The 21667-nt window shown below is 52.6% G+C and overlaps 9 protein-coding genes and 1 non-coding gene across 10 annotated transcripts; 5 read left to right on the forward strand and 5 right to left on the reverse strand.

Annotated features, from left to right (window-relative positions):
• Positions 1–823: 823 nt before the first annotated feature.
• On the reverse strand, positions 824–2511 carry M421DRAFT_421466 (actin-6). Its single transcript, XM_033592838.1, has 6 exons — positions 2383–2511; positions 2286–2332; positions 2076–2222; positions 1224–2015; positions 1096–1173; positions 824–1045 (listed from the first exon to the last, which is right to left on the reverse strand). Exons 1-6 carry the CDS (start codon positions 2399–2401, stop codon positions 959–961), a joined length of 1170 nt encoding a protein of 389 aa, XP_033447872.1. The 5' UTR covers positions 2402–2511; the 3' UTR covers positions 824–958.
• Positions 2512–2964: 453 nt separating this feature from the next.
• On the forward strand, positions 2965–4319 carry M421DRAFT_421467 (60S ribosomal protein L5-B). Its single transcript, XM_033592839.1, has 3 exons — positions 2965–3033; positions 3159–3231; positions 3282–4319. Exons 1-3 carry the CDS (start codon positions 3025–3027, stop codon positions 4100–4102), a joined length of 903 nt encoding a protein of 300 aa, XP_033447873.1. The 5' UTR covers positions 2965–3024; the 3' UTR covers positions 4103–4319.
• Positions 4320–4787: 468 nt separating this feature from the next.
• On the forward strand, positions 4788–9372 carry M421DRAFT_421468 (RNI-like protein). The gene is made up of 3 exons (XM_033592840.1): positions 4788–5166; positions 5279–8122; positions 8172–9372. Exons 1-3 carry the CDS (start codon positions 5076–5078, stop codon positions 8924–8926), a joined length of 3690 nt encoding a protein of 1229 aa, XP_033447874.1. The 5' UTR covers positions 4788–5075; the 3' UTR covers positions 8927–9372.
• M421DRAFT_171720 (uncharacterized protein) lies at positions 9145–10358 on the reverse strand. The gene is made up of 2 exons (XM_033587782.1): positions 10035–10358; positions 9145–9752 (listed from the first exon to the last, which is right to left on the reverse strand). Exons 1-2 carry the CDS (start codon positions 10137–10139, stop codon positions 9363–9365), a joined length of 495 nt encoding a protein of 164 aa, XP_033447875.1. The 5' UTR covers positions 10140–10358; the 3' UTR covers positions 9145–9362.
• A 206-nt stretch (positions 10359–10564) lies between these two features.
• On the reverse strand, positions 10565–11238 carry M421DRAFT_421469 (uncharacterized protein). The gene has a single exon (XM_033592841.1). The coding sequence runs from the start codon at positions 11177–11179 to the stop codon at positions 10709–10711; it is 471 nt and encodes a 156-aa protein (XP_033447876.1). The 5' UTR covers positions 11180–11238; the 3' UTR covers positions 10565–10708.
• A 2479-nt stretch (positions 11239–13717) lies between these two features.
• M421DRAFT_t80 lies at positions 13718–13812 on the reverse strand. The gene has a single exon. It is a non-coding gene; the product is annotated as a tRNA-Asn (tRNA).
• A 40-nt stretch (positions 13813–13852) lies between these two features.
• M421DRAFT_171745 (uncharacterized protein) lies at positions 13853–14202 on the forward strand. The gene has a single exon (XM_033587783.1). It carries the CDS (start codon positions 13928–13930, stop codon positions 14144–14146), a length of 219 nt encoding a protein of 72 aa, XP_033447877.1. The 5' UTR covers positions 13853–13927; the 3' UTR covers positions 14147–14202.
• On the reverse strand, positions 13878–16140 carry M421DRAFT_421470 (uncharacterized protein). The gene is made up of 3 exons (XM_033592842.1): positions 15944–16140; positions 14831–15896; positions 13878–14784 (listed from the first exon to the last, which is right to left on the reverse strand). The coding sequence occupies exons 1-3, from the start codon at positions 16095–16097 to the stop codon at positions 14259–14261; spliced, it is 1746 nt and encodes a 581-aa protein (XP_033447878.1). The 5' UTR covers positions 16098–16140; the 3' UTR covers positions 13878–14258.
• A 958-nt stretch (positions 16141–17098) lies between these two features.
• M421DRAFT_101585 (uncharacterized protein) lies at positions 17099–18325 on the forward strand (the record flags this gene model as incomplete). The annotated part of the gene is made up of 2 exons (XM_033586660.1): positions 17099–17876; positions 17922–18325. 2 exons carry the CDS (start codon positions 17099–17101, stop codon positions 18323–18325), a joined length of 1182 nt encoding a protein of 393 aa, XP_033447879.1.
• A 368-nt stretch (positions 18326–18693) lies between these two features.
• M421DRAFT_421471 (UROD/MetE-like protein) lies at positions 18694–20794 on the forward strand. The gene is made up of 2 exons (XM_033592843.1): positions 18694–19736; positions 19786–20794. Exons 1-2 carry the CDS (start codon positions 19106–19108, stop codon positions 20355–20357), a joined length of 1203 nt encoding a protein of 400 aa, XP_033447880.1. The 5' UTR covers positions 18694–19105; the 3' UTR covers positions 20358–20794.
• Positions 20795–21667: the final 873 nt, after the last annotated feature.

Raw genomic sequence — 21667 nt, forward strand, 5'->3', positions numbered from 1 at the left:
CTATATTTGGGGGCTTTATGACAAAGTGGGTCCGACACAAGTCCCAGAAGGTATATTGGCTGGGTAAACGTCCGATGATGCGCTCTGATCGCGATCCTTCACAGCGCCCACAGTGCGCCCCGGCTCGATAAAAATGAGCGAATCCCGGGCTTGACCACCTATACCAACTACTGCAGGCTTCTTCGGTACATTTTGGTTACACGTAGCTAGCGTCGTCTTGAGCATCGTGAACTTCGAATGACCTGGCCAGGAACATCTGCGCAGGCCTCCAGTGCCGTCCAGGCGCACACGACATCATCATGATCCGCATCTCAGGTCGTCGAATTTAAAGTGCGGGCTAGAGAAGCGTTTCCGCATCGGCCCTTCTCCACCTATCGTGAACCTCGGACAGACTAGGGTTGGAGAAATGCGATTCTCACATTTCGACCAGTTTAGCGCGGCTATTGCCGTTGGAGATCGATGATGTGATGGCGTTGCAGATGTGTTTTATCTGCAGCAGGAACGTGGCGGAATCACTACTTTGCTCCGCGAGCATGAATTATTGAGCGGCTCGTTCTCTTCACAGCTGCGCTGATGTTTGCCCTTAATTGCCATCAATACCCCACTTTTCTTCTGCGCCTGCGGTGTGAGAGTGAAAGCTCGGACGTGCTCGGGCAGGCAAGCCATCAACGTCTGTTGAATTACCGGCCCGTACGACTGGCGGTTTGCGACAAAATGTCGTTGAGACACCTTGCAGGCGGCTGTTGAGGCGCGAAGGAAGGAGGATTGATGTTTCACAGCGTTTTCAATGAAGACAGAGTGGCTTTGAATGCCATGTCGCATGGGCAAGAACAGCCTGGCTAAGACGGGACACAGCAAGAAAAGTGAGCCTTTGTTTGCAGTCATGGCTGCATAGTATTTGGTTCATGTGGTCTAGAGTGCTCCTGAGCACATGCTGCTGCAGATGACCTCCTTTTGTCTATCTTGCGCCCAACTTCTCGAGCGCACGTGTTCCCTGCTCCTCCCATTCTGCCTTTGATATCCACATGTTCTCTTTGTCAGCCATCTACGCCAGGTTAGCCACCGCTGTAGATCCATGTCTTGCGATCCACTTACAATGTTCGCAAGCACAGCACCTCCAAGGAAGACCATGTGTCGTCGCCGAGGTGGGTCCTCGATGCGGACCTTGAATTTCTAGTGCTGTTGTCAGCCATTGACTGCAGTACGGATAGGTGTATACCAACATTGAGGCGCTCGGGGTTACCACCAAGAACCTTGGTGAGCCACAGCTGCTTGAGCTCCTTCTCCAATCGGCTGGGCAGACCGGGGTACATGCTGCTACCACCACTGAGCACAATGGCCTTGTACAAGCTACTCCTGACGTCCACGTCCGCCGCTTGGATGGTGTTGAATAAGAACTCGGCAATACCGGGCTGCTCGACATCGACCAAGTGAGGCTGGAACAGACACTCGGGCGCCTCGAAACGTTCGCTACCCACACGGATAACACGACCGTCCGGCAGTGTGTATGATTCCACCAAAACCGTTGTGTCCTCACTAAGGCGCTGGTCCAATTCAAGATCGTAGGAAACGTAGCAGAGCTTCTCCTTGATTTGCCTAACTGTCTCGAAATCGGCGGTGCGGTTAAGCGCGTATCCTCTTCGCAGGAGCAGGGAGATCAAATTGCGGGTTACGTCACGTCCAGCAACATCCAAACGGCGTGTGAGGTGGTTCAGGACGGTCGATTCGTAGACGGGGACGATATGTGTGACACCATCGCCAGAGTCGACAACGACACCAGACGACAGACCTTGGGCGTACAAAGCTAGTACAGCTTGGATAGCCACGTACACGCCTCCGAAGTTGTAGCGCTCGAACATAACCTCACACATGGTCTCGCGGTTCTTGAGAGGGTTCATTGGCGGTTCGGTAAGGAGGATTTTGCGGCCGGTGGGATCGATCTGGAGCTTCTCGGCGAAGGTGTAGTCCCATAGTTGTGTCATATCATCCCAGCGCTTGACGATACCGTTTTCCATCTGTGAGGGTCAGGCGCATTAGCTTCTGCCATGTCGAGCAACGGTGTATTGCTAACGTACAGGGTACGTGATCTGAAGCATAGAGCGCGCTGCCGCTGCTTCGTCTCCGCACATGATGTCCTTGAGCTGTATGTCGCCGCCATCGCGCTCTTCGGTACGGAGGATCGGCCGGCCAACGATGGAAGGGTACTGGTGTTCTGGGAAGTTCTATGGAAACTTTGTCAGCGCCTGGAGTTTTCATACCATTGTGAGTCTGAATGGAGAGCTTACCTGTCCCGCATAGCCAACTTTCAGGAAACCGGTACCACCGTCGAGGACTTGCTTCAGTGTCAGCAGGGCTCCGTTGGCGCACAGCGTCAGAGCATACCAATTGGAGCTTCCGCCATGTTTACTGAAGCTCGACGCAAGATGCAGGGGTCTGGAAGAGGGTGTGGAGAGGCGGGATGTTGATCGAATGCTCCGGGGCGGCGGTGCCTGGACAGTTGGTCGTCACCGCGCACGCTCGAGCACTCGGGCCAGTTGGTGGGGCAAGAGTGATCTCAATCAGGCAACCTACCTATGCTCGACATGAATGCAACAGCGTACTACCCATGAGTACAGGAGCACATGTGAACACTGCAAACAGAATCTAGATACGACTACGAAATTATGCAAGCCCAAAGTCCTGACGTTGGTTGTCCATATGGATGGGTCAAGCGGCTTGCTGCAGCAGCAACCTACAACAAGAATACTGCACGACCGAACACATGCAACCTTTATGGAGGTAAGCGCAATCTGGAGATCAGTCGAAGACCATACGGGCACTGAGTGGCTTCCCAAGGGTATGAGTAGTCTGCTCTGGTGTTCACGTCGAATGGGCACCCACTGCTGATGGTCACCCACCTCGAGCACGGAAGTCGCGACTGAAGGGTCGCTAAACCCCCGCTAGCGCGACCACGCCCACCACCTATTTCGCATCGCAAACTTGTCTTTCCAGCTTTCAGGAACGACAGACTAACAACAGGACAAGATGCCTACCGTAAGTATACCCTGAGCGAACTCTCGAAGTGCCTCAGTATGAGGTCCACCCCGCAAATTGGCTGGAGTCTCCGCGAGTTGCTTCGAATGCGGGTTTGAAGCGCAAATCGCTGACTCTAAGAAAAGTCCAAGCTTGTCAAGAACAACGCCTACTTCTCCAGGTACCAGGTGAAGTACAAGCGCCGTCGCTCTGGAAAGAGTACGTGTATCAAATTCCACACTCAGCGCGCACTTACTGACCACGCGCAGCTGATTACTATGCCCGTAAGAGGTTGATCACCCAGGCGAAGAACAAGTACAATGCGCCCAAGTACCGCCTCGTTGTCCGCTTCACCAACAAGGACATCGTTGCCCAGATCGTCACCTCCGAGATCTCCGGCGACAAGGTCTTCATGGCCGCGTATGCCCACGAGCTCAAGGCCTACGGCATCACCCACGGTCTGACCAACTGGTCTGCCGCTTACTCCGTCGGTCTTCTCCTCGCCCGCCGTGTCCTCAAGAAACTCGAGCTCGACGAGCACTTCACCGGTGTCGAGGAGGCTGACGGTGAGTACAACATCACCGAGGCCGTTGAGATCGACGGTGAGGAGCGCCGTCCCTTCAAGGTCTTCCTTGATGTCGGTCTCACCCGTACTTCCACCGGTGCCCGTGTCTTCGGTGCTATGAAGGGTGCCTCTGACGGTGGCCTCCTCGTTCCCCACTCCGAGAACCGCTTCCCCGGTTTCGACATCGAGTCCAAGGAGCTTGACGCCGAGACTCTCCGCAAGTACATCTTCGCCGGCCACGTCGCCGAGTACATGGAGACCCTTGCCGACGACGATGAGGAGCGCTACAAGTCCCAGTTCTCCGGCTACATCGACGACGACCTTGAGGCCGATGGTCTTGAGGAGCTCTACCAGGATGCCCACAAGCAGATCCGCGAGGACCCCTGGAAGAAGGAGGAGGGTGCGGAGGAGAAGAAGTCTAAGGACCACTGGAAGGCTGAGTCCAAGAAGTACAAGCTCAACAAGCTCACCAAGTCCGAGAAGGAGGAGAAGGTCAAGGCTAAGATCGCTGAGCTCAAGAACTAAGCATCTTCACATCACTTCGCATTTCATGAACAAAAGCAGGGCTCCCGGCGTCTGGATATGAATGGGGAATGATACATGTACTGGCTGGGCACTGTACTTAGCCTTCCACGACTCGAATGAGATGATGAGATGGCAGCTGCAGTTGGCACCATGTCTTAACACACTTTACGATACCCTCTGAATAATCATCTTTGTGCACTACCTCGCTGCAACTGCCGCCCCCTATCCCAGCCTACTAATCTGCCATTTCATGCACGTTCAACGCGTCAAGTAGCACCTCACTGTCCTGACAGCTGTCTGGCGAGCGCGAATTTGCTCGGCCGATAATTAGAGGAGCACCATGCTAGCTCGCTCATGCTGCAGGCATGGTGCCCCGGGGAGTTCCATTCTGGCAAGCCCGACGGTCGTTTTGGCGTTGCGGGTAACGCTCAGCACAGTCGGCTCATGCTCCTCAGTCAGCTATTTATTCAGTGTGGCACGTCAGGTCAGCTGCTGAAACGATGATAGCTTCTGTTAGGTGATTCAAGTGTCCATGTATAGACATCTATGTGATGCTCCGAGGAACAGATGGAGGCGGCGGAAAAAGGTGCTTATGGTCCGAAAGTCCGGTCGATCTCCGTAGTGAGGTGGAACCAAAGAGGAGCCGATTCCGCTGCCGGACGTCATTTCTACAGTAGCTCACCCGCATGGTTATGCTGAGGGCATAACGTCAACGCAGCAGTCGATCTCGCAACAGCAGAAATTTGTCGAATTGGAAATCATTGTCTCAATAATCGGCTGACTTTCGTACGGCTAGTCGCTGACACGCTCTGCCCGCACGATCCGCGCAGACCCTGTCTGGCTGTCCATCTCAGCATTCCAATCACGAACGAGATCCGCGAGACCCCGCTGACGAAGTGGTCGCCGCATCTTGAACCCGTGACCGTGATCGCCTTGCACATCGACGGATGGCGACGGTCGCCGTGCAACAACAATGACGGCCGTTCAGCCCTCGCGCGAGCAGATGTCTGCGATGGAGGACATACACGGTGTTGACGTTTCCTGGCTGCACAACTCGACGAGAGGTGAGATGACATGCGCTTACACCGGGCGCTCCACCCCCTCGGCCCCAGCGGAACGCATAGTGGCAGCCGCATATCTACGCAGAAGGCCTAACTAACGCCTGTGATATCGCAGACCACCACCACCGCACGCAGGCACCGTCGTCACCGGGCCTGACCAGGGATGCTCCGCCAAAGACATCATCCCACGGCGGGCTGCCCACTGGGCCGCAGCAGAGCCACGGTGAACCTGCAGCGCCTACACCAGCGAAGGCGCCGGCCGTCCAGAGGCCTGCCTCGCCGCCTGCGCCCGCGCCTGCAAGCAGCGCGACATCGACGCCCCAGAAGATCCCCCCCAAACGACCGACAATGCTCAGCCGAGGTAGCGACGTGCGGAACGGCGGCACCACACCGCCAGACTCCAAGGCCAGCTCGCGGCGCAACTCGTGGATCTCTAGCATAAGCTCCAAGTTCTCGTCGCAGAACCCCACTGCCCAGACCACACACACCCAGGCCCAGGGGTCGCCGGCGGCTGCGAACGGCGCGCACGGCCATGCGCCCTCAGCCAACGGCGCCCTCAATGGCATACAGCAGGCTGCTGGAGGTAGCCCAGGACTTGAGCCGTACGTGCCCCAGGCACCCAAGGCGAACTTCCTGTCCAATGCGCTGCGAAGGCTGTCCTCTGGTACACAGGTTGGCACTGCCGGCAAGCTCTACCCCAACGGCGGCATGTGTCCTAGAAGGGTCATGAACGTCGACAAGAACCGCCAGCGATGCCTGGTGCCCGAGCTGGACCAGAACAAGCTGCGCAAAGTCGCTTTCTGCGTCGATGTCGAGATTGCGGGCGGGCCCAAGTATAAGGACGACCTGGACAAGGACGACAGGAAGAAGAAAGCAAAGGACACCAAGGTTAAGGAACGCGGTGAGGGCGAAGCGCTGAAGCATCCCACCGCTGTAGTCGAAGCGAAGGAGACCGCTGGTGTTGTCGCCGCTGCACAAGAAGCTGTTGGCACCGAGCAGGAACCACATCCAGAGGGCACAGTACTAGATGACGATCAGCAAGAGCCAAACAAGAAGAAGGAGAAAAAGAAGCGGTCTGAGGCAGAACGAAAGGAGCGCAAAGAGAAGAAGCGCAAGAAAGCTGAGGAGAATGGCTCGATACCTATGGAGCTCATCAGAGACGAAGGCGACCTCAGTGCAGACGGCCGCTGCGCTGCGCCAGGCACCAGCACTCCCCCCAGACCCCAGGACCGACCCACAATCGACCCTCTGCGCATCTACCGAAGATGCTGCCAACTCCGCGAATCGCCCATCTTGAAGCGCATTAGCGATCAACTTTCGAGCCTGTCTGCGTGCTCAGTAGCACACCCAGGAATGGTAACTTCACTGGATCTCACAGGGTCGAGGCTACAGCTCGCGGATGTACTGACATTATCCGACTGGCTCGCTATCGTGCCAGTAAAGAAGCTATTGCTGGAAGATGCCGATTTGAATGACGAGAAGATCAGAGTCATCCTTGCAGGGCTTCTTGCAGCCAAAATGCCGCCTACCCCTCGACACAGTTCTGACGAGGAGCCCAGCGACACACATGGATGCGCAATCAAGAAGCTGGTCTTGAAGAACAACGCCAAGGTCGGAGCTGAGGGATGGAAGCACATTGCACTGTTCACATACATGTGCAAATCTGTCACTGCTTTGGACGTGTCGATGATACCGTTCCCTAAACAGCCCACTCAGGTACCTTCGCAATCAGCTGCGTCGCCGCCTGCAAATGGAACGCCTCTTACGTCGCCTGCTAAGGATACGAAAACAAGGGACGTCGCAGAAATTCTGTCAAAAGCAATTTCCGAGCGCTTGGGTGGCTCAACGATGCAGGAGCTGCTTATGGCAGACTGCGGTCTCACTTCGCCAAGTACAAGGAAGATTATTGATGGCTGTATCATCAGTGGCGTGAAGCGTCTCAGCCTTGCCGATAACGACATTGATCGCGAAGGTCTGGAGCACGTACAACACTACATCCGCTCAGGAGTGTGTGAAGGCATTGATCTTGGCGGTAACGACCTGCGCGAATGGATACCTCAGCTTTGCCAGAGTCTGGGCAAGGACAACATGGTCTGGGCCTTGTGTCTTGCCAACACTGGCTTGACCAAAGACCATCTCAAGATGTTGTTCCCTGTTCTGGTCAACCTCCCGTCTCTTCGATTCCTGGATCTGTCGCGCAACATGGACCTCTTCGATCAGACTGCCTTGTGCTTGTTGCGGAAGTACATTCCTCAATTCAAAGAGCTGAAGCGCCTGCATCTTCAGAACGTTGGCCTGAAACCTGCAGACGCTATTGCTATCGCCGAAATTCTACCAGATTGCCCACACATTGCACATATCGATCTCCTCGATAACCCAGCTATCGCTCTTGTGGCCACGTCAACAGACGAAGAGACACAAGAAGAGGCTGCGGCGATGTTTGCTTCGCTGACGCTTGCGGCCAAGCTGTCTCGGACGCTCATATGCGTCGACATCGATGTTCCATCGCCAGAGATGAATGAGGTCGTCAGGGCGCTGGCTAAACAGGTCGTGGCCTACTGTCTTCGGAACATCGAGTCGATCAACGAAGTACCTGAGCTTGGTGGTGTACCAAGAGAAGTTGAGCTTCCTGGCGTACTTGCCCATCTGGTAGGACCCAACGATGACAGTGACGCTGACGGCACCATTCAAACTGCGCCGGATAACGACTATATCGTTGGAGGAACAGGCATCGTTAAGGCTCTCAGCTACTGCTTGTCTCACAAGGATGCGGATCTGCGCAGAGGATCACAGATTGCTAGTGGTACTGTCACTCCGCGCAGCCGCGCCGACGTTGTCGAGGAACCTAGTAGGGCAAGGGTCATGTCGAAGAACCTGCTCGATACAGCACGCAACACAAGATCAAGGATCCAGCCTGCACTTATTCGCGAAGCGAAGGGCGGCAACGACTTAAACTACCGTACGTATCTCTCCACATCCCCCCCAAACCACAAGCTAACAATGATCAGGCCGCCTCCTCTTCCTCGACCAAACCCTCGAAGGCATGATCCAACGCTTCGAAGACGAATACCCCGAAACGCGTCTCGGCGCCTCTCCCTCCAGCACATCTCTCCACTCCCGCGCAAGCTCCGTGCTAAGCACCTCTCCCCCTCTCTCCAGCGTACCCACAATGACGGACTCCTTCGTCGACCCCCTCGCCCAGGAATCTGACGAGGACGAACCGCGCCTGCTGCGCTCACGGCACAACTCTGACGTCAGTCTCGCCTCACGCAGCATGGCCATTGAAGAAGGCGCCCTGCACCGCTTCGGACACCGCGTCCGCACCGGCCTGCTCAACTCCTCGCGCCCTTCGTCTTCGCATTCAGACCAAGCCTTGCTATCCGGCACTTTCGACAACGAGGGCTTGCCCGAGCATCTCCGCGCCCTCCGAGAGTACTTCACAAATTTCTCAGGCGACGAGCTGCGGACCAAGATCCAGGGCCTCGGTTGGGAGAAGGCGTTTGACAGTGTCTTGGAGAATGCGCAGGAGTTGAAGAATCTAGAGTCGGAGGATCCCGTCGTGTTTCAGAGGTTCCGCGAAAGTCAAATCGCGAGCTTGAAGAACCGCAATCCGGATCTGCAGGTTGCTGATGTTATCGAGAATGGGAGAGGGGATGGTGTGAATGGCGCGGACGGCGCAAATGCGAACGCGGAGGGGCATCGCCCGATGGTGTTCAGGGATGTCAGTAAGGATAGCAGGGGTAATGAGTATGCGGTTGAGTGAAAGAATGGAAGTTGTGTAGAATACGGCAAATATGCGTTGGGCGGCGATGGAGGTTTATGATCTGCGATTGGCATATGGAATCGGACGGCTTCTACAAGCATGGAGCGCGAGCGTTTTGCATTTATACTCTTGCATCGTTATCAGTCTCTACTTGGTGGAATGGTATCAGTACACTTTCGGCCTTTGTGGGCATATTCAGTGTAGTCAGTTGGTATGTTGCTACTGATCATCGTACGCCGCATTCAAACGCCATCTGACCGCATTTTTGACAATGCACCCAGTAAGTACCAGATAATGCGGGATCCTTGGTATTGACCGTCTAACCATACTTGCACTTCGGGCAGCAGATGGATTCATAAATGCTAAGTCGCCTCTTCCTCTTCTTCTTCATAGCCTCAGTAGTGTCTACGGCAAGATGCGGATAATCCTCCAGCACTTAATCGAACGCCTTCGAATTTGTGAAATCTTGCTGAGACTCGAGGATGATGGCTACAAAACGGTTGCCCATGACAGTGCCCGTACCAGACCTCGCGCTGTAGTGTCTCTGCAATGCAGCCGAGAGCAGCGTAGCATTCTTTTGCTGGTCTTTGGAGCCAAGGGGAACTGCTTTGACGTGCTGTAGCGTGAGATCAGGCACCGTGTCGAACTGGTATTTATCGGTGACGATGTAGATGCCTATCGCCTCAGTGATCATAGCTGTCGCGTTGTTCCTAGCGAGTTTCTCGATAAGTTCCCGGTCGTAATTGTTGGTGCAGATGTACTTGAGGAGGGACTCGAAGTGGTCGGCGGGGTCATGATGGAGCTCGATGATATTATCGGAGGCCTCCTGCATATATGTTAGTCTACCTTTGTGACGGTTAAAAGGAGAAGCGGATCACATGTTGTTGGCGGTGGTCTAGTGCTGCTTCCTCATGTTGTTGAGCACCTCCTACTTCAGCTGCATCAAAAACACGTCATCAAAACAGACCCCGCAGCGAGCCTTGGAGAGGCCAGACACACGCAGAACACAACAGCACAGAACAACAGAATACACTCGTTTACATTTGCCCTTGATACAGCAACAACCTTTCTAATTTGAGGTTCTGGAGCTCGTGTGATGGACACTTACCTTAAAGTTACCAGTGAAAGCCTTGTGAAAGAAGCGAGACTCTATACAGATCACTGCCTTGTGAGCACGATACTCAGCAGCTGAGTGCTTCACAGGTGCAGCCATCGTGATTGCCGAGCGATTTGCGAGGGAAGACGACCATTGCGACTATAGACTAGCGCTATCGCTGCACTGACGGAATTGGAGATGAAGACAACAAGAGCTGGATGACAAGAGTGTTTCTGCAAAGTAGCCATGCAGTCTTCCAGATCGTGGAAAAAGCGACATACCATGGTACATTTCAATGCAGTCTCTAATGTTCAACAGATTTGTGGATGTCTTGTGTAGGCGGTGATAGTGTTTGCGGGGGTCAATTTCGTAGTAGCGAATGCTCTCGAGAGCTTGCATGCCACGACTGAAGACTTGGCATATTCTAGCATGTGACTAAGAAGGAGCGCGGCGATTGTTTCAAAAGCTATTTTTCGTCAATAAACCAGTGCTTCTAAGGTCGCTAGGCGCTAGTACGGCACCGCTCATGAGCCGGCTGCACACACGTGATTTGTGGTTATTCATGAATTCAGGGTCATCCATGTACCTTCGGGCTTCTTTCACGCTGAGGACCCTAAAAGGGTTATGCCACTCGCTCCCAAGCCTCCGCTTCTTACAGTGAACGATGCTCAACTTCACCTGTATACTCAAGCCCTCAGACGCCCGGCAAAAGCAGATATCATCTGACTTTTGAGAATGTCTATAGCCGTGCCACATAGGTTACAGTGAACTCCATTGTTGCCCATGCTGCGGACCTGATGGATGTCCACCCAGTTGATGTGGCCAGAATCCCAGTTGGCACACTTGACATCGTCCAACTCGAGATGACCGCTGCGCTCAAGAGCCAGGGCGAAGTCCGTAGCGAAAGATTTGAATGAGATCGCCGTAGTCTCAAAATAATCAGAGGTGAGATGCTTCCAATTAGGTTCCACGAGAGCCGAGGTGATGTGTTTACCCAGCATGCTGTTGGTCTCTGGGCCCGAGTTGTAGTGATGGTGTATGGCTGCTTTGAGGATCGCGACATCTTCCGAGTCGTGCAACAGCGTATCCAAATGGTTCGTCGTGGCATCAATGAACGAGCGCATCCCGTACTTGTCAGCTAGGATATAAAGATCCATGACTAGCGTGATACCTCTGCTGTCGTCTCCGTCACTGCTGCCCAGAGCTTCGATGTCAGCTTCATCGTAGCAATGGTTGTATATGAGCTCGAGAATTACATCGAAGCGCTCAGGAACACTGTCGTGAACTTCGATAATAGCGCCATCAGCTTCAGACACCCTCATTAGCTCAGAGAAACGCGGTAGTCGTCTGTTTACTGACCTTGAAACTGCCAGTTAATGCTTTGCGAAAGAAATCAGACTTCAAACACAGCACGACTTTGTGAGCATGCCACTCGCGAGCAGTTTTCTCTTCATTGATGAATCGAAGTCTGACGTCAGAGAGTATCCATTTGTCGAAAAATCCGTGGTCAGACCAGCATCAGTCCTTGTTAATGTAGCTCTGATGAAGTCAAGGTACTCAGCGACTGATCGCTCTCTGCATTTAGCCATATTGGAGACGTCAGAACATATTGGAGACGTCAGGACATTTCAAGGTTTAGCTTTTAAGGTTGGGGTCGTGTTGTGACAGAAGAAATATTGCATAAAAGCAAGGGGGAGGTTGAGTCGCTTGCGCTAAACTTTGCGGATGAATATCGAAAGTGAAGGTGAATGAAAGAACAACGGAGAAAGCATTCGAAATGCTTACCCACGGGTCTGATGCAGCCGAGCTACACCAGCACATTGAATACACCTAGATTGCCTTGACCGAATGGCATTCGACAGCTTTCTAGTAATAGCACGATTGAAAGGCTTTGTCTGCATATACGGCTGGGCGTGGTGATTCAAGAAACGTACGTTCATGTGAATTGTCCTCTAAATTTTGCCGCACACTTCAGACATGATATTACAGTGGTTTGTGACTGGCGTTTTGGATCATGGCTGAAATATCCCCGAGTTCGATGCTCCAAACCCTGTGCTTTCATGGTTGCGGTTTTCTAGAGGCGAACGGCCATCGAAAACGCTCCTCCGAAAGACACTGATTGCCATCTGAGTTTCGTCTGCTATACAAGCCATCACCGTCATGTATGCTCGCGATAGCCGTAACCGTGCCCACTTGCTTATTCAACATCATTTCATGATGGCTGCTTAGTAGTATCAACAGAAAGGATCTCCCGCAAGTACTGGACGACGAGAAACCTCCGAGCCCATCAAGCCTGTCTCCCAACTCCAATCAGCGCCGCACTTCCTGCCTGCAAAACACCCGTTAGTCTACGATATTGGAAATTGAGCAAACTTACCCTGGATCTTGTCACACCCGCCGTTCTTCTGGACCTTTACACAGCATCTAGGACACGGCTTAGTCACCTCGTCGATCGCCTTGAGCGATGCGTCCTCCTCCTCAACACGGTCTCTAATGCGAGCCTTGTATTCAACACACGTCTCACCATGATAAGCCGGACGCTGGCAAGGCACACAATAGCCGAAGAAGCACTTGCGATGGGTGATAATCTCCCCTGTGTTATTTCTGGGGACTCCTCCGTCCCAACGAGGGGTTTAGCACCGAAACCAGCCAGGCATCGTCTCAGCAAGGTGAATGCTCTCTTTTTTGTTGAAGAGTTCGTACATTCTCGTCGAGGCAGCGGCTTGAACTTCGGTAGCCTGCATGCTTGCAGGACACTCAGGATACTTGAGATTAAAAGCAGTGTTGTCGTTCTCATCAGTGACGGCTAGATTCTGCTCGATCTGGGCATCAACCCAGCCCCGAAGGCATCCCCTACAGGTATTGATCAGGTGCCCGCAGTTAGATGAAGGGTTTCATTCGGGAAAGCTTCGCGAAGGCAAGTCGTCCAGACAGGTAAGACAGTGGTAGAGTACCTTGGGCTTCTCCTGGGTAGTAGGAAGTGAGTCATCCAGTTCGCCGAAGTGAAACTTGCGCTTTACCCCAGTCTCGGAACCTTTAGCGTGAGAGCGAAGTTTTCGGGTAGACATGCTGGTTTTCGGTGTTGTGATCGTCGGTGTGAGCTCTCCATTGTGGGTGCGCTGCAGCGTTTATGCAAATCGACACGATTCCTGGATCTGTCGATCACTGTCTCGCAGCAGGATGAAAATTATCCAAGAGACGCGGTGAAAAGAAGTCAGCCATTGCAGCATCGACAAAGTCCTGCTGAGTTTTGATATTTGCTACCTCTTTGTAATCATCAAGGGACTCTCTCCAACCCAACAAAACCTTTGCAAACTGTCAGGGCTTCTAGTGATCACAGTCACGCCGTCTGTACCCGTCGTCGCGGTATGTCCCAGTGTCCGATACGCATTAGGAAACGGGTACAGACAAGCGTCCGTCCGAAGGTGAAGTGTGCTAGCTTGGAGCCTAACATTGTTCGAATGAGAAGGTGCTGGGGTGAGAGGCACTCTCGAAAATATGAGAGAAAGTCAGATCTCATATCTGCACAGATGCTACAGTCATTTCGGTGTCGCGGTCGAGTTTCTCTGCGACGTGAGAGCCATGGTCTGACCAGAGGGCGCATTATCAGGGCAGGGTAAGAGGTCAAAGAGGCGTGCAAAAAGACAGAACAAAGCACATGACAATCATTCAAGCGGCCATTGAGCGCAAAAATACTCCCCCGGAAAGGCTCGAACTTTCAACCTCCTGATGTGCCATCAAGCGGGTACGGATAACAGTCAGACGCGCTAGCCAATTGCGCCACGGAGGATCAGCTACTTGCTGGTGGTTGCGCCACGACTTTCATAAGTGGCAGTGTGAAAGTATATATTATATTCTGGTTTTAAAAGTGTGGGCTGATGCACCGTCCCTGAAGACTCTTGAACATGCTCATGAAACTCATGTTCGTGGATGTTGAAGATGTGGGTCGAGCTCGCTTACATACCCAATCATCGTGCACCACCACTTCTTGCACCGCTGCTCGAAAGCGCTGCTCTTCTCGTAAATATCGATATTATTGTTGTGCTAGATGCCATTCCTGTGGCTGCGATAGTTTGGAGTCCTGTTGGGTGTCGAGGAGCGGTGGTTCATCGAAACCGTCATAGCGGACGCGGAGGTCTACTGCTCTGTTGCTCATTGAAACATCCCGCTTGTTGTGCTTCGTAAGGGATGGGTATCGCAGAAAGGAAAAGAATATGCGCAAACGTGCAGAGAAATCTACGTGCTCTTCCTCTGGCCCTTCCTCCTTGGTCCGACCTGCTTCGCTTTGATCTTGAATTCGTCGCTGTCAAGATCGAGATTGCCGCGGAGGATGCTCGTGGTGAGCAGGTCCTTCTGGTAGCAGGGATCGCCATCCTCGATTATCTCCTCTGCCTCAGGATCACCATCATCAGTTGCAAGCACAATGATCGTGTCGTTCTTGCTGGTCCGCTTGGGTACAACCTTCGCGCCAAGCGTTTGGCAAGCCTTTTCCATCTCACGAAAGTTGGTGTATGTCTTCTTGAGCGCAAGCGTGAAGTAGATGGCAAACCCCTTGAATGGTGTCTGCGCTACACCCCACACTTGCTCGAGGTTAAATTTCCATTCTTTCTCCTGTTGAGTGACTGACGGTTTGAATGACGCTAGCTCAAGAAAGCCATCTGCCTTTGCAGACTCGGTGAGCCATTTGTCAGTAACGATGGGTACACCAAGAGCAATGGCCTGAATGAATTTCATGGTCTTCGCGAGACCGTGGTCACGAATGCTGCACACCATCAGTTTCGGTTGATCGCAGCTCAAACATCGCATACCATAAGACATTGCACTTGTCTTCGACGTTTTTGACAAGTGCGCCTCCCTGCTTTCGAAGGAACTTTACTGCTGAACTATCCTCTTTGATGGCTGAGTTACTGGTAGCGACGCGTGGTATGGGACCTTCATATGCTGCGACTGTCGTAGCTGTCGCCGACCTCTGCGAGCTTCGTAATGAATTCGTGGGGGTCACTTCTGAACCTGTCGCGGCTCGTCGCTTCGCTTTCGTGGAGTACGTCATGCGGTCCTGATCGGTATTGATCTTGCCTAAAAGACTTGCCTGCACAGTATCGCCTTCCTCTTCGCCAATAATAGCAGCCTTCTTTTTACGCTTCACTGGCGGTTCATCTGCGGCAGGCGCAATAAGACTGAGGATGTGTTCAGAGTTTTGCCTCTTTCTTGACGACCGGCCGACTGCGACTTGAGGCGAGCACTGTAGCCGCCTTTGATCTGCAGGCAACTCGGCATTGGGCGAATGACCTGCCCGAGCAGCAGAAAACGACTCCGTGACGGCTATCGCTCCGTGCGGTGGTGGCGTGGCCTCTACGCGAGGAGCCTCATTCGATGGTGCAATGTTAAAGTCATCATGGTCCAAGATACGGTTTGCTGTTGGGGTCTCATGTACAACCAATGACCGGTCTTTGGGAAGATGTGGTGTGGCAGAGAGTTGTGACTTCGTCGATTGAGTCACAGGTTGGGTAACAGGAACCTCGGTGACTGTATCGTCCAATGTGGCTTCATCTTCGGTCTCGTCCTCAGGCGTGTCTTCAACACTGTTCCCGGTCTCGAAACGCTCGGTCTGATTGACATCGGCAGCCGACGAATTCACCTGGACTTCGGGAGCCATCCACACGCAGAACACACTACTAGTGGTGCCTGGGGAAGTAATGACATCTCCATGTCTCAGGAAGATGATCTCGCAACGGCCATCAACAATTGGCTCAAGCTGGTAGCGTTCGTTAGAAGCGTCTCCAACGGCTTCAGGGTTCGAGCTGGCGTCGATGCTGCCAGGTAAGATATGCAACGTCTGGAAGGCTTGTAGCTTAACGCCAGCAGGCCCAGAAGCTGTTTTAGTTAGCATAACATACGATGTCATGCAGTGGTACACGCACTGATATATCCAAGCCTGTCGTCACCCTGAGAAACCGTGTGTCCGTGCTTGAACGTGATCTTGTCGCCTTTACGTACAAGTTGGACCCCGGCTCCATTCTTGAAAGCAACTTTGAGGCTCTCACCCGTAGGTATGGGTAGCTGCAGGCACAGCATTGCGGGATCTCAGATCGAAGGCATTGAGGCAAACGCGTTGTGGTGGCAGCTCGGCAAGGCGCGTTCGCCGACGCGGTGTCACGGGCTTGGAAGCTGCAATTTGGGTACCGGTACCGGTAGCACCACGCTAACCATCTTGAGCCAGACGCGACTTTCTCGCTCTCGTTGCTACACGTCACAACCATCTTTCTCCTTACTGGTTCTATGGAGGACATCCCATCATCAGCCCTACATAGTTACCGGGTAGTGCTTCATTGAGTCGGGGATTTTCCAATCGCCCGGCAAGGATCCCGGCGAGGGGTCTCATAAAGTGGGTCTTTGCGCTTCGAAGAATAATAGTAAGCTCGGCCACGCTATCTTGCAACTGAGAATTCAAACCCGAAAGGAGCATATGTACCAGCCTTTGACCGTATTACGGCTGCCTCTACCAGTTCCCGCGAGACACAATACATGACTTTCCCACAGCACTGGGTGCGTACCGCTCCACGGCGTTTGCTGTGAGTTGAGCTATCCATACTAGAAGGTGAAGACGGCGCGAGAACAATAGTAAGGTCTGGGGTGTCTGAGGTGAAAGTGATGGCGAAGACATGATCTCGCCGAAGAGACGGGTATAGGCAGCTCATCACAATTGCAAAGCAGCAGCTGTAGCTACTATTGTCGACTGGTCATTAGTTCTGGTCGTCGACAATGCTTAGCTGAAGATTCAAGGTAAATCGACTGTGAGTCTGCAGATATTGTGCTTCAGACCCGACTGAGTACTTCTTCTCAAGCTTGCAGCCTACGTTTCTTCTTTCCTCCATCAACGATTTGCCAACTTTTCGATTCCTCCCATAACTTTCAATCTTTCGACTTTCGGTCTGGACCCTTCTACAACTCATCCCTTTGGCTTATCCAGTGCATCCTCTTGTTTGAGCATCGAGCTACTTCAGCCTGGAACGATTTTTGCATTTTTGAAATCCCACAGACCTTCCACGTGTTCAAGCTCATTTACCATTTTCGCCATGGCAGAAACAGCACCAGCGGCAGCTCTGGCGCCGCTCGACCCTGCGACGTTCAACCCTCAACACCAGAACCTGACCATATATGCTCCAGATGGGTCTATTATATACAGCGATACGGATTTCCTGAATTCGACTCGGCTGTACACGGCTCGATTTGGCATTAGCTACGGCGCCCAGATTGGAGCTTCGTTTACGCTTCTGGTTATCCTCTTCCTGCTAACACGCTCCAAGAAGAAGAAGTCTGCCATCTTCGTTCTCAACGCTCTCTGTCTCTTCCTCAACATCTGGCGCTGCATCTTCACGGCCTGCTTCCTTACCGGCGGCTTCATGCATCCCTACGACCTCATGTCGGGTTTTTACAGTGCCTCTACCAAAGATGTCGCCTTCTCAGTCACTAGCAACGTCCTGAGCGTACTCGTCACGACACTCGTCATGGCCTCACTCAGCCTTCAAGTTTGGGTGGCTTGCGTTACGACAAGCAAGTTGCAACGATTCATCATCATGGGCATCACGACCGCAACGGCGTTGGTCTCCATTGGCATCAAGTTTGCCTCCATGGTCTTCTCCAACATCGCAACTGTGCAACTCGTCAATCGCGGAGTCGATAAGGTCAGCGCCTACTCGTGGATCACACAAGCCGTGGCCGTCATTCTCTACAGCTGCGTCTTTACCTGGAAGCTAGGCCATGCCATCATTCAGCGCCGACGTCTCAAGATGCTGCAATTCGGACCAATGCAGATTGTCTTCATCATGGGCTGCCAAACCATGACCGTTCCAGGTAGGCCTTCCATCGATGTGATGTTGACTACGCTAACAAAAGTAGCTGTCCTATCGGCGCTCCAGTTCTATCAGCCCGTTCTGGATGAGGTGCCCGAGATTGGTGCTCTGGTGATCACCAGCCTCTGCATTTTTCTGCCGTTGTCAGCCATCTGGGCAGGTGTCGCCAACGATTCCACCATCGCCTACCGAAGCTACGACGCTCATCACCACCTGATCAACAGCAAGTCGGGCCAAGGCTCTTCTGCGGCAGGGACCTCCGACAGCATCACCGCTTTCGACAAGAGCCACCAGACGAGCTGCTCCACCTGCAGCTACACGAAGAAGGGCGATGACCTTGATCTTTCAGGGCGTGGTTTTGCTGGGAAGCGGAGAATGGGCGACTACGATATTCATATCGACCGCGAGTACGCTGTACGCCATGAAGAGATCGCTCTGGAGCATGTTTGAGGCCGGCTGTCATCACCGCGAGCCTTTCTGTGCGTCTTACGATCATTGGTACTTGCTCCTTTATCGCTCGCGAGAGTGCTCCTTTGTAATACCTTCTCATCTCCATGCATGTGTTGTGCGGGCAGGCATCGAGACATTGGCCAGATAACACCTCTGGACATTCCTACGACACGTTCGTAGCATCATGATACCACCATGTACTGAACCGAAATCTCTATGACATACGCATATATTCTGATCGCTGATTTTCATGTGTGATGTTGCTTGATGGCTGTTGGTGCCGACGCAACATTGCGCGTTCCACGCTTACAATCCGATCCTCTTTGTACTACCACCATGGTGCTCACTGCGTTGCACATACATATACCGTCCCGTCCCTTAAAGTCATTAGAGGCACATCTACCAATCAATATCCCCATATACGCACAGTCTGTGAACATCTGTCTACGTCATTGAAAAGGCGGGGAATGCGGGGCAAGCAGCCTCCATCTTTGTTTCGCTGCGCGTCTACGATGCAGCCATTGCAACTGCCGGTATGACCAAGAACCTTATAAGCACTTATAAAGCGACGACTCGGACCGATACGAGCGATGCCGGGCGAAGTTCGAATCAATTGATGAGGCGGGTAGTTTAGAAGAGCTCTAGACGGGGACCTGGCTCCAGAGCTTCCTCAGAACCAGTTCCTGAGCATCAACTTCTTTTCTTCTATCAGCCAACTGCATTATACAGTCAAGAACTACACTAGGCGTGGTCGCCCGTTCCCGGAATTTCAAGCTCGTCATGTCCTTCGCTCTGCACCGCAGCCCTCCCTTCCGCGCCGAGCACCTCGGCTCCCTTAAGCGCCCGCAGAACCTTCTCGACGCGCGCTACAAAGAGCATAAGTCTTCCGCCGAGCTCGCGCCTCTCGAAGATAAAGCGATCCAGGATATCGTCAAGACACAGCTCGATCTGGGCTTCTGCGGCATTAGCGATGGCGAGTATCGCCGGCACATGTTCTGGGGCACCTTCTGGCCGACACTAGAGGGCATGGAAGAAGTGCAGAACCCACCGCTGGATACCTTTAGGACATACGTGCCTGACATTGCGGCGTTCTTGGAAAGCGGGCACCAGCCGGGCGAGAGCGTATATTGCACGGGCAAGATCAAGCACACCGGAGAGAGTACATATGTGTCTCAGGTTGAATACTTGAAGACGCTGTTGCCAAAGGAGAGATGGGGTGATATCAAGCTGACGCTCGCTGCGCCAAATTGGTACCACCTAAGGTATGTAGATGGGAAGGCGTATCCCAAGGATGTGTACGTGAACGATACGGAGTACTTCGTGGATGTTGCGAAGGCGTATCAAGTCGAGCTCGATATCCTATACAAGGTCGGTTTGAGAAACGTACAATTCGACGATCCAAATCTTGCGTGTAAGTACCCCCTGTTCCACAGCCTCAACACCACAGCTTATCTTGACAGACTTCTGCTCCGAAAATATGCTCTCCGGCTGGACAGCAGACAAGAACAACACAGTCTCCGCCGATGAACTCTTCGATCTCTACATCCAGCTGTACAACGACTGTATCTCCAAGGTGCCCTCAGACATGCACATTGGCGTGCATCTCTGCCGCGGCAACTTCGTCAACTCGCGTCACTTCAGTGAAGGCGGCTACGATCGGATTGCTACAAAGCTGTTCCAGAACATGAACGTACATACGTACTACCTCGAGTACGATACCCCACGCGCTGGTGGTTTCGAGCCGCTAGCACATTTGCCGAAGAACAAGAATGTTATTTTGGGCGTCGTAACGAGCAAGTTCCCCAAGTTAGAGGATAAGGAGGAGTTGAAGCAGAGGATCTATGCGGCTGCAGATGTTATAGCCAAGGGGCAGGGGGAGACGAGGGACGAGGCGCTGAAGAGGACGGGCGTTAGTCCGCAGTGTGGGTTTGCAAGTCACGCAGAGGGAAACCTGATTGACATCGATGGCATGAAGAAGAAGTTACAGCTGGTACGGGAGGTAGCAGACGAGATCTGGCCCGGAGAAGCCTGAACGTCGACGATGTCTCCGCAGGAAAAAAGAAGAATTCAGCAGCAAGTATTGCGCTAACAATGCATCATTTCCTGCCATAGTCTTCTCGGGAACTCAGAATAGGGGCCAGCATGCGCATTCCCCAATCCTCTTTCGGACAATTAATCAAAACACCTTCGTGTGAAGCAGTTCGGAGCCATTGTTAGTCTTTCAACACAACCAATTGAGCTCCAGACGGTGTTTTAGCAAAGTACAGCAGCCCTCGATCGTTACTTTCGATCACTCTCCATCTGCAGCGATAATCGAGCATCTTGCACCGTAATGATCAGCTTTTGCTCCTCAGGTAGGGAGCAACGCATCTATGTAGCTGAGCCTTTTGGGTCCATGGAACTACTACTCTTGGATTCCAATCAAGTATGTGAGGGGAGAGCCGACGAGGGAGAAGAAGGAACTTAGGTACTTGTATACAGATTTAATGAGTGCGCGACATCGCATCGTCTCGCTCTATGTTTGTCTTTCAGTTCAGACAACAGCGACAGGCATGCATCTGTCGATAACTATTTCGAGAATAAAATGGAAATAGAGAGACGGCAGATGGCCTACTTGTCGTTTGCGTATCTTGGTCAGACCTATACACCACGAGCCCATTTTGAAGATTTCCCAGATAGTATGCAGAAGGTATTGTCTGCCCATACGTGGATATGTTGTCCCTCAAGCCGTTTGATAGAGACCGACTGTCGTTTGAGTTGGCTAGCAAGGTTACCATGCTGGTGTCTTGAGTTTGGAAACTCTCAGTAAGGATATGCATGAAGAGCTCCGCTCACCCTTTTGGCTAGATCACCACCATGAGCCTCATCCATTTCGATAAACGGAAAGCCTAAATGACTGTGGTCCTGACCAAACCGTTGGGCAGAAGAACGTTATAAGGCGACACTGGGGCAGAGCAGTCATGGGTGTTTAGTCTTGAATTTGCAGAACAACACTAAAGCTTCGTCAGAAACTTTCGGGTATTTCTTCAACAGGTGGATCGGAAGCATATTGAAAAATTCCATAAGCATAAACTAAGAGAATAGGCAGACCAGCCAAGCTCCCTGTTCTTTTCAGAGTCATCTGTAATTCGGCCTTGAAAAAATTACGTGGAGTGGGACATACTTTGCACAAGTTGATCAATGTCACATAGAGACATGGCATATCTGAGGTAGCCTTTTGGAATAATATGCGAAATCGAACGATTGATGTCAGCGACAATCAATGATCGACGAAGCTGTTTGGTATTGCATTTCAGAGGTGCAAACTTTGGTGAGCTGCTGTAAGATATAAGAAGTTTGAGT

The sequence above is a fragment of the Didymella exigua genome (assembly GCF_010094145.1).
Source record: "Didymella exigua CBS 183.55 unplaced genomic scaffold M421scaffold_16, whole genome shotgun sequence".
Classification (NCBI taxonomy): Eukaryota; Fungi; Ascomycota; class Dothideomycetes; order Pleosporales; family Didymellaceae; genus Didymella; species Didymella exigua.